At 37.4% G+C, this 11,046-nt stretch overlaps 1 protein-coding gene across 1 annotated transcript in view; it reads left to right on the top strand.

Annotated features, from left to right (window-relative positions):
• The first annotated feature begins 4,790 nt into the window (after positions 1-4,790).
• The window catches only part of LOC128491511 (ras-related protein Rab-11B-like), a 31,907-nt gene continuing 25,651 nt past the window's right edge, over positions 4,791-11,046 (top strand). The window contains exon 1 of the mRNA XM_053463833.1: positions 4,791-4,905. Coding sequence (XP_053319808.1) covers positions 4,866-4,905 — 40 coding nt within the window. The 5' untranslated portion in view covers positions 4,791-4,865. The remainder of the gene's footprint in view (positions 4,906-11,046) is intronic.

Here is an 11,046-nt window from a genome sequence, read left to right as displayed (position 1 = left end):
ATTTAAGGGGTAAGGTTACACCCAGGTAAGCAGAGGCAGCTGGTTAGCCTACAGGGTGCTGTGTACAGACAGGCGTATTTACTTGGTCATGTCTTCACATTGTTGTATGATTTTGTACAGAGATGTATCTGTACCCCTTTTATAATTCCTTTTTATGTATTTGCTTTATACCGTGATGTCAATGTTTCCCTTTTCCCCTTTTATTTTACTTTCCCCCTTTATTTTGGTCAATCTGTTTGAATAAAGAAGATAATTTACCTAAAAAGTTAAGGGTTAAAACTGCACAAACTAGTTTCGCTGTTGTTGATTGCCATAGCCCAAAAGTATTATACTCCTACTACTGTTTTCCTGAGTAATAGAGAAAGGCTTATTTAGCTTAGAAACATAGAAAGTGACGGCAGATAAGAACCAATAGGCCCATCCAGTCTGCCCAACCTCTGAGTACCTGGCCTTATCCTATATCTAGCTTGGACTTATGCCTATCCCATGCTTGCTTAAATGTCTTTACTGTATTAACATCTACCACTTCTGCTGGAAGGCTATTCCATGCATCCACTACCTGATGTTACCTTTAAACCTTTGCCCCTCTAGCTTATGACTATGTCCTCTTGTGGTAGTATTTCTCCTTTTAAATAAACTCTCTTCCTTTATCTTGTTGATTCCCTTTAAGTATTTAAATGTTTCTATCATATCCCCCCTGTCACATCTTTCTTCCAGGCTATATGTGTTAAGATCCTTTAACCTGGCCTGGTAAGTTTTATCCTGTAATCCATGAACCATTTTAGTAGCCCTTCTCTGAACTTTCTCCAACATATCTATATCCTTCTGGAGAGATGGTCTCCAGTACTGCACACAATACAGGTCCTCGACAGTGATCTGTACAACGGCATGAGCACTTTGCTCTTTTTACTGCTAATACCTCTCGCTATACAATCAAGCATTCTGCTAGCATTACCTGCTGCTCTATTGCATTGTCTACCTACCTTCAAATCCTCAGAAATACCGTATTTGCTCGATTATAAGACGACCCTGATTATAAGACGACCCCCCAAAATCAAAATATTAATTTAGGAAAAAAACAAAAAGCCTGAATATAAGACTACCCTATAGGAAAAAAAAAGTTTTACTAGTAAATATTAATTCATGTAAACTAATTTTCATATTTAATAAAAGCTATGATTGAGAAAAATATATTTTTTATTTCCTTTTATTTGCCAACCTGCCCCCCCAGTTATGCACATCTGCCCCCAGGCTTGCCACTCTGCCCCCAGAAATGCCTTATACCCCCCTATTTGCCACTCTACCCCATGATGTGCCTTTTAACCCCCTATATGCCCCATGATATGCCTTATACCCCTATATGCCACTCTGGCATATAGGGGGTTAAAAGGCATATCATGGGGCTGAGTGGCATATAGGGGGTTAAAATGCATTTCTGGAGATATATATATATATATATATATATATATATATATATATACTGCTAACAGCAATCACACTCCTATCAAGCCAAGGCAGCCAGTACATGCTGGAACCTGGGTATGTTAGAAGTGTGATTACAGCCTCCCTATGCCATGCTACCACCCCCACCCCCCTTACACATCCATGCTATCACACACACACTCATTCACAAACATTTAAATACTCATTCATTCCATTAATCACACATACACACACACACTCAAACCCCCCACCCCCTTACCTGAACTGCAGATCTCCCACTCGAAGACTTCTGCAGGGGCCCGGCTGTGCGAGCAACTTCTCTGGCCCCGCCCCCAGAGGAAGGAGGGGGGAGGTAGAGTTATGTGAGGACTGTGCTAGCTTCCTGTTTCCTGCTGCTAATAGCAGAGACGCTGCTCGCGATCAAAGACCGGTAAGCAGCACAGCCGAAGCAGAATGAGGTCTGATTAGAAGACGACCTCGATTATAAGACGAGGGGTATTTTTCAGAGCATTTGATCTGGAAAAAACCTTGTCTTATAATCGAGCAAATACGGTAATTACCCCTAAATCCCTTTCCTCGCACGTTGAGGTTAGGACAGTATCAAAATATACTCTGTCCTTGGGTTTTTATGCCCTAGATGCATTACTTTGCATTTATCCACATTAATTGCCAGTTGCCACAGCTCTGACCCTTTTTCCAGTTTACCTAAATCATTTGCCATTTGGCATCTCCCTCCAGGAACATCAACCCTGTTGGAAATGTTTGTGTCGTCAGCGTTAAGACATACCATCCTATAAAGACCATCTGCAATATCACTAATAAAAATATTGAAGAGAACGGGTCCAAGTACAGATCCCTGAGGTACCCACTGGTAACAAGACCTTGCTCTAAATATACGCCATTGACTACAATCCTCTGCTTTCTTTATATGATAGAGACCCATAAATGACAAGAGTTCCCATCAAATTTTTTACAGTGGTATAACTCTTTAACACAAGTCAAGATAAGTAATGCTGGTTTCCTATCAGACACAATAAAGATTACTTTAAATTCTATGGTTTTAGATATAGGAGATAATAACAATCATCTGTTCCTTAGCAGGTCTACAAATTGAATAAATACAACCTTAAGATGAACAATACACGACTTATTACCCTGTGTGTATTCAACAAAAATAAACCCAAGAGGAAAAGCCATGTGTGAAAATCTAAGTACACCACTTCTGCGTCGCCCATAGGAATTAAGATGATAAGTAGCTGCTAATCAAATGGCCTTGATTAATTAATCATCAGCAAGTGACGATCTAATATATATTTTTTTTACACTAGATAAATAGATATAGTTGTACACCCAGATGTGAGATCTCTGCGCCCGGATCTCCAATTTCAGCTTGTTGTCCCTTGCTTGGTCTGGTTCTAGATCGTAGTATGCCTTTTGGGGTTCTTCACTTAGAAATGGTGCTAGTAAGCTTGCCCATTCAGCCACAGGCCAGCCCTCATTTTCAGCTGTTCACTCAAATGCCATAAGGTAGGCCTCCACATCATCTGTAGGCACTATATTTTGCAGATAGTTACTAGCTCTAATTACCTTGGGACCTTGCAGTACTTCTGCCGCATGCCTGGTAAGCCTCTCAGATAGGCCTTGGATCTCTTGCTGCATGGCACCAGCAACATTTTGCTGCTCCTCTCTCAGCAATTAATGGGGTTCAGTCTGGGCTAATGCTATTTGCCTGATCAAAGCCTCTGTGTTTTCTTTTTGGGCTAACACCAATTGGTGTAGCGCAATTCTCCTGCTGTACATTGAGTGCCTTTTTATGTATAGTATTAGTCTCAGATGCCCTTTTATTAGTTTCTTGCTGCACGGAAGTGCACTTGATAAGTGTTTTAATGACTTCCTCCATTTTCTTGAGAGTCTCTTTTGCATCTTTACTGACTTGTCCCTGTGTTACCCGCAATCTCCACCATATGTGACACAATACCTCCTTAACTTGATATTCTGTCCAGAAATCTTTGCTCACACACAGTCTTTTAGGTTGCAGAGATGGCTCAGGCACAAGAAGGGTTAAATAAAGGGCTCTTTTATGTTTTAAGACAGGCACTCTTAAAAGCACTAACTAAATGGCGTTCTTCAACCTAACTGCAGTTGGACGGCTTATCCGTTACCAACAAAACAGAATACATGTAGTAAAAGCACTCAATGAATTTAGCAGCTCACACTCTCTCTCAGGGAGCCAAAATATCTCTCCCATTAATTACTGAATGCAGGTGAGTACTAATGAGAGTGTGCTGGAATCCCCCAACTGGATTCCCACCTGACTATTACATCATTGCAGCCATAACGGTTTCAACTCTTCTGGAAAGTCTTTCCACAAGATTTTCCACAAGTGTTTATTTGTTAAGATGATATGCTTCTCTGAAGAAGTGAGTTTTGAGATGTTTCTTGAATGTTGGGAGAGAGGGTGAAGGTTTGTTGGAAGTACATTCCAGACACATGCAGTGGAACTTAGATGATCTGGAGTTCTTTCATTACAAGGGGATAGGTCTGGAGTTCTTTCTTTATACGGGATAGCAGAGGCATTATTAAGCACTAATCTTCATCCACCAGACAAGCCAGAAGGCAACCCCCCTTTGAATTCTTGTAATGCTGCCACAACCACAAGGGATACTGGGTAGGCGCATGCAAATAAGGTCAACAATGATCACCTTTTGCCTCTATATCCACTTTATACATGGATCCCTTGAGAGCAGTTGTCCGTTTTACCATATTTGCATGCACCTACCCAGTAAGTGTGCAGATGTGTCTCGCCTGTCTCTCTTGCCAATTTTCTCTATTCTGTCTTCCTCTGTTTCCTTTGTTCTTCTCTCCTTTTACTCATCTTACCCCTCTTCCCTTTTTATTTCATCTTCTCTATCTTTTCGTTTCTATTAACTCCCTCTACTCTCATCTAACACGTCTCTGGTCTCCTATATTTCTAATGAACAAAATATTAATGTTTTTTTTTGTCTAAATTGTAAAACCATTCAACGATTGTCCAGGAAATAGCTTGGTAAACGGTGGCAATCTTAAGTACAGTATCCTGTACATAATGTGTGAAAACTTCAAATGTATGTTCTTAATGCTATGTTTTTGAGTTGAATAAATGTATTTTCAAACAAGGCACATATACACATACATTTTAACATACACCAAACAACAAAAAGGAAGAGATAAAACTGTCTGGTGTAGGTGATGACGTTCGCAGTGTGTCTTGCTTTCCTCTCTGTGAAATGTACTCTCAACCTGTAGAGGGCGCTCTGTCCATACATAGTGTAATGTTTGCACCTGTGTTCCCAGAAGGAGTCGCTGTTCTTTGGATGTCAGTCTGCTGCTAAGCTTTCGTTCTATTGTGAGGACTATCGGACCAAGCCCCAGGACGTCGCGACATGGGGACCAGGGATGATGAGTATGATTATTTATTCAAAGGTAAGAGAAGAATAAACCAGCATGGGATTGTAGCGTAAGAAAACATTCAACCCGACTGTCACCACGATTCCTATTCTCTACACAGACATAACGTTCGGGCTGAATAATATGTAAGGGACATATGTTTAAACTGCCTATTTGCGGCTTTGTGTTGAGGGATAGGTTAAATAAATGTAATGATCATATCATTCAGTAGTATATATCACGATATAAATACATCAGTTAATATAAATTAGTGTGGATGCATTGTCTTAATAAAGTATGGAGTGCATATATTTTTATCTATGTACTGTAGAAGCAAACCTCTATACAGTGACGTATATTCAGACCGTTTTTAGTCATTAAAGAATCGTACTAAATTTATATTTGGCTCTATGTTGTCTCCGTTCACGGTACTAAATCACAGAGTAAGGATTGAGGTGGTTATTCGCGGGGCTGTGCTGGGTACCAGTATTATACAATGCTATCTTTGTGTTTGAGACTCTATCCTTCTTTGTATAAAGATGCCCTTTAGATCCTGATATGCTCAGGAAGGAGGAAGGAAAGCGTTAACGTCTTGTGTAGTATGTATGTATGTATGTATGTATGTATGTATGTATGTATATTACATATATTACGTGTGTAATATGTAACTATACTGTAGATGGAGAGTAACACATAGTATTACTATTGCATACAACATAGCTCTGGCCCGTCCTTTGCAGTTATTATTATCGACTTACATATCATCATATTGGGCAGCACTAAGGTATTTACCGTATATTTTTATATACATGTTTCACACACACATTAATTAGAGTTTATATATATATATATAAATAATGTAGAATAATGTAGGGAAGGTTGTACCAATATACATAGGTTCACATGATGGCGTTGCATATGAATGTTATTTGACCTTATGTCAGTGTAAGATTAATGATAAAATATTTCCTCGGGTGTTGTTGCTCCATGTATTTATCTGGGGACATACTAAAACGAATGACAAAATGGAATGCCCATAGACTTTAATGGGGAGGAATGCCCATAGACTATAATGGGGAGGAATGCCCATAGACTATAATGGAAGGGACAAGAATAATTGATTTTGAAATAAAGGCTTAAGAAATAGCATTTAGATCTTTGGCACACATACTCCCCTAGCACACACATGTGATCTAAAACTCAGATTACGTTGGATTATAGCTGTTTTCTATGGAATGACAGGTGAATGACAGTATTGATGGAATGCCCATAGGATATAATGGGAGAAAAATCAAACCTGTTTTTCAGACAAAACCCTCTGAACTATCATATAGATCTCTGGCACACATACTCTCCTAGTACAGGTATAGGTTCTAAAACTCATATTATGTGGGATTATAGCTTTTTTCTATGGAATGACAGGTGAATGATAGTTTTGAGTGAATGCCCATAGGATATAATGGGAGAAAAATTAAACTTGTTTTTTAGAGAAAACCCTCTGACATATCATATAGATCTTTGTCATGTATACTCCCCTAGTACAGTTATTAGTTCCAAACCTCATATTAAGTGGAATTATAGCTGTTTTCTATGGAATGACAGGTGAATGACAGTATTGATGGAATGCCCATAGGATATAATGGGAGAAAAATCAAACCTGTTTTTCAGACAAAACCCTCAGACATATCATATAGATCTTTGTCATGTATACTCCCCTAGTACAGAGACAGGATCTAAAACTCATATTAGGTGGGATTATAGCTGTTTTCTATGGAATGACAGGTGAATGACAGTCTTGAGGGAATGCCCATAGGCTATAATGGGAGAAAAATGAAACTTGTTTTTTAGAGAAAACCCTCTGACAAATCATATAGATCTTTGTCATGTATACTCCCCTAGTACAGTTATAAATTCTAAACCTCATATTAAGTGGAATTATAGCTGTGTTCTATGGAATGACAGGTGAATGACAGTATTGATGGAATGCCCATAGGATATAATGGGAGAAAAATCAAACCTGTTTTTTCAGACAAAACCCTCTGAAATATCATATAGATCTTTGGCACATATACTCCCCTAGTACAGAGACAGGATCTAAAACTCATATTATTTGGGATTATAGCTGTTTTCTATGGAATGACAGGTGAATGACAGTTTTGAGTGAATGCCCATAGGATATAATGGGATAAAAATTAAACTTGTTTTTTGAGAGAAAACCCTCTGACATATCATATAGATTTTTGTCATGTATACTCCCCTAGTACAGTTATAAGTTCCAAACCTCATATTTAGTGGAATTATAGCTGTTTTCTATGGAATGACAGGTGAATGACAGTATTGATGGAATGCCCATAGGATATAATGGAGAAAAATCAAACTTGTTTTTTAGAGAAAACCCTCTGACATATCATATAGATCTTTGGCACATATACTCCCCTAGTACAGTTATAGGTTCTAAAACTCATATTAAGTGGAATTATAGCTGTTTTCTATGGAATGACAGGTGAATGACAGTATTGATGGAATGCCCATAGGATATAATGGGAGAAAAATCAAACCTGTTTTTCAGACAAAACCCTCAGACATATCATATAGATCTTTGTCATGTATACTCCCCTAGTACAGAGACAGGATCTAAAACTCATATTAGGTGGGATTATAGCTGTTTTCTATGGAATGACAGGTGAATGACAGTCTTGAGGGAATGCCCATAGGCTATAATGGGAGAAAAATGAAACTTGTTTTTTAGAGAAAACCCTCTGACAAATCATATAGATCTTTGTCATGTATACTCCCCTAGTACAGTTATAAATTCTAAACCTCATATTAAGTGGAATTATAGCTGTGTTCTATGGAATGACAGGTGAATGACAGTATTGATGGAATGCCCATAGGATATAATGGGAGAAAAATCAAACCTGTTTTTTCAGACAAAACCCTCTGAAATATCATATAGATCTTTGGCACATATACTCCCCTAGTACAGAGACAGGATCTAAAACTCATATTATTTGGGATTATAGCTGTTTTCTATGGAATGACAGGTGAATGACAGTTTTGAGTGAATGCCCATAGGATATAATGGGATAAAAATTAAACTTGTTTTTTGAGAGAAAACCCTCTGACATATCATATAGATTTTTGTCATGTATACTCCCCTAGTACAGTTATAAGTTCCAAACCTCATATTTAGTGGAATTATAGCTGTTTTCTATGGAATGACAGGTGAATGACAGTATTGATGGAATGCCCATAGGATATAATGGAGAAAAATCAAACTTGTTTTTTAGAGAAAACCCTCTGACATATCATATAGATCTTTGGCACATATACTCCCCTAGTACAGTTATAGGTTCTAAAACTCATATTAAGTGGAATTATAGCTGTTTTCTATGGAATGACAGGTGAATGACAGTATTGATGGAATGCCCATAGGATATAATGGGAGAAAAATCAAACCTGTTTTTCAGACAAAACCCTCAGACATATCATATAGATCTTTGTCATGTATACTCCCCTAGTACAGAGACAGGATCTAAAACTCATATTAGGTGGGATTATAGCTGTTTTCTATGGAATGACAGGTGAATGACAGTCTTGAGGGAATGCCCATAGGCTATAATGGGAGAAAAATGAAACTTGTTTTTTAGAGAAAACCCTCTGACAAATCATATAGATCTTTGTCATGTATACTCCCCTAGTACAGTTATAAATTCTAAACCTCATATTAAGTGGAATTATAGCTGTGTTCTATGGAATGACAGGTGAATGACAGTATTGATGGAATGCCCATAGGATATAATGGGAGAAAAATCAAACCTGTTTTTTCAGACAAAACCCTCTGAAATATCATATAGATCTTTGGCACATATACTCCCCTAGTACAGAGACAGGATCTAAAACTCATATTATTTGGGATTATAGCTGTTTTCTATGGAATGACAGGTGAATGACAGTTTTGAGTGAATGCCCATAGGATATAATGGGATAAAAATTAAACTTGTTTTTTGAGAGAAAACCCTCTGACATATCATATAGATTTTTGTCATGTATACTCCCCTAGTACAGTTATAAGTTCCAAACCTCATATTTAGTGGAATTATAGCTGTTTTCTATGGAATGACAGGTGAATGACAGTATTGATGGAATGCCCATAGGATATAATGGAGAAAAATCAAACTTGTTTTTTAGAGAAAACCCTCTGACATATCATATAGATCTTTGGCACATATACTCCCCTAGTACAGTTATAGGTTCTAAAACTCATATTAAGTGGAATTATAGCTGTTTTCTATGGAATGACAGGTGAATGACAGTATTGATGGAATGCCCATAGGATATAATGGGAGAAAAATCAAACCTGTTTTTCAGACAAAACCCTCAGACATATCATATAGATCTTTGTCATGTATACTCCCCTAGTACAGAGACAGGATCTAAAACTCATATTAGGTGGGATTATAGCTGTTTTCTATGGAATGACAGGTGAATGACAGTCTTGAGGGAATGCCCATAGGCTATAATGGGAGAAAAATGAAACTTGTTTTTTAGAGAAAACCCTCTGACAAATCATATAGATCTTTGTCATGTATACTCCCCTAGTACAGTTATAAATTCTAAACCTCATATTAAGTGGAATTATAGCTGTGTTCTATGGAATGACAGGTGAATGACAGTATTGATGGAATGCCCATAGGATATAATGGGAGAAAAATCAAACCTGTTTTTTCAGACAAAACCCTCTGAAATATCATATAGATCTTTGGCACATATACTCCCCTAGTACAGAGACAGGATCTAAAACTCATATTATTTGGGATTATAGCTGTTTTCTATGGAATGACAGGTGAATGACAGTTTTGAGTGAATGCCCATAGGATATAATGGGATAAAAATTAAACTTGTTTTTTGAGAGAAAACCCTCTGACATATCATATAGATTTTTGTCATGTATACTCCCCTAGTACAGTTATAAGTTCCAAACCTCATATTTAGTGGAATTATAGCTGTTTTCTATGGAATGACAGGTGAATGACAGTATTGATGGAATGCCCATAGGATATAATGGAGAAAAATCAAACTTGTTTTTTAGAGAAAACCCTCTGACATATCATATAGATCTTTGGCACATATACTCCCCTAGTACAGTTATAGGTTCTAAAACTCATATTAAGTGGAATTATAGCTGTTTTCTATGGAATGACAGGTGAATGACAGTATTGATGGAATGCCCATAGGATATAATGGGAGAAAAATCATACCTGTTTTTCAGACAAAACCCTCTGAAATATCATATCGATCTTTGGCACATATACTCCCCTAGTACAGTTATAGGTTCTAAACCTCATATTAAGTGGAATTATAGCTGTGTTCTATGGAATGACAGGTGAATGACAGTAATGATGGAATGCCATAGGATATAATGGGAGAAAAATCAAACCTGTTTTTCAGGCAAAACCCTCTGAAATATCATATAGATCTTTGGCACACATACTCCTCTAGTACAGAGACAGGATCTAAAACTCATATTAAGTGGAAATATAGCGGTTTTCTATGGAATGACAGGTGAATGACAGTTTTGAGTGAATGCCCATAGGATATAATGGGAGAAAAATTAAACTTGTTTTTTAGAGAAAACCCTCTGACATATCATATAGATCTTTGTCATGTATACCCCCCTAGTACAGAGACTGGATCTAAAACTCATATTATGTGGGATTATAGCTGTTTTCTATGGAATGACAGGTGAATGACGGTTTTGAGGGAATGCCCATAGGATATAATGGGAGAAAAATGTAACTTGTTTTTTAGAGAAAACCCTCTGACATATCATATAGATCTTTCTCATGTATACTCCCCTAGTACAGTTATAGGTTCTAAACCTCATATTAAGTGGAATTATAGCTGTGTTCTATGGAATGACAGGTGAATGGCAGTAATGATGGAATGCCCATAGGATATAATGGGAGAAAAATCAAACCTGTTTTTCAGACAAAACCCTCTGAAATATCATATAGATCTTTGGCACACATACTCCTCTAGTACAGAGACAGGATCTAAAACTCATATTATGTGGAATTATAGCTGTGTTGTATGGAATGACAGGTGAATGACGGTATTGATGGAATGCCCATAGGATATAATGGGAGAAAAATCAAACTTGTTTTTTAGAGAAAA

The sequence above is a fragment of the Spea bombifrons genome, chromosome 1 (assembly GCF_027358695.1).
Source record: "Spea bombifrons isolate aSpeBom1 chromosome 1, aSpeBom1.2.pri, whole genome shotgun sequence".
Taxonomy (NCBI): Eukaryota; Metazoa; Chordata; class Amphibia; order Anura; family Pelobatidae; genus Spea; species Spea bombifrons.
This window is presented reverse-complemented; position numbering and strand designations above follow the sequence as displayed.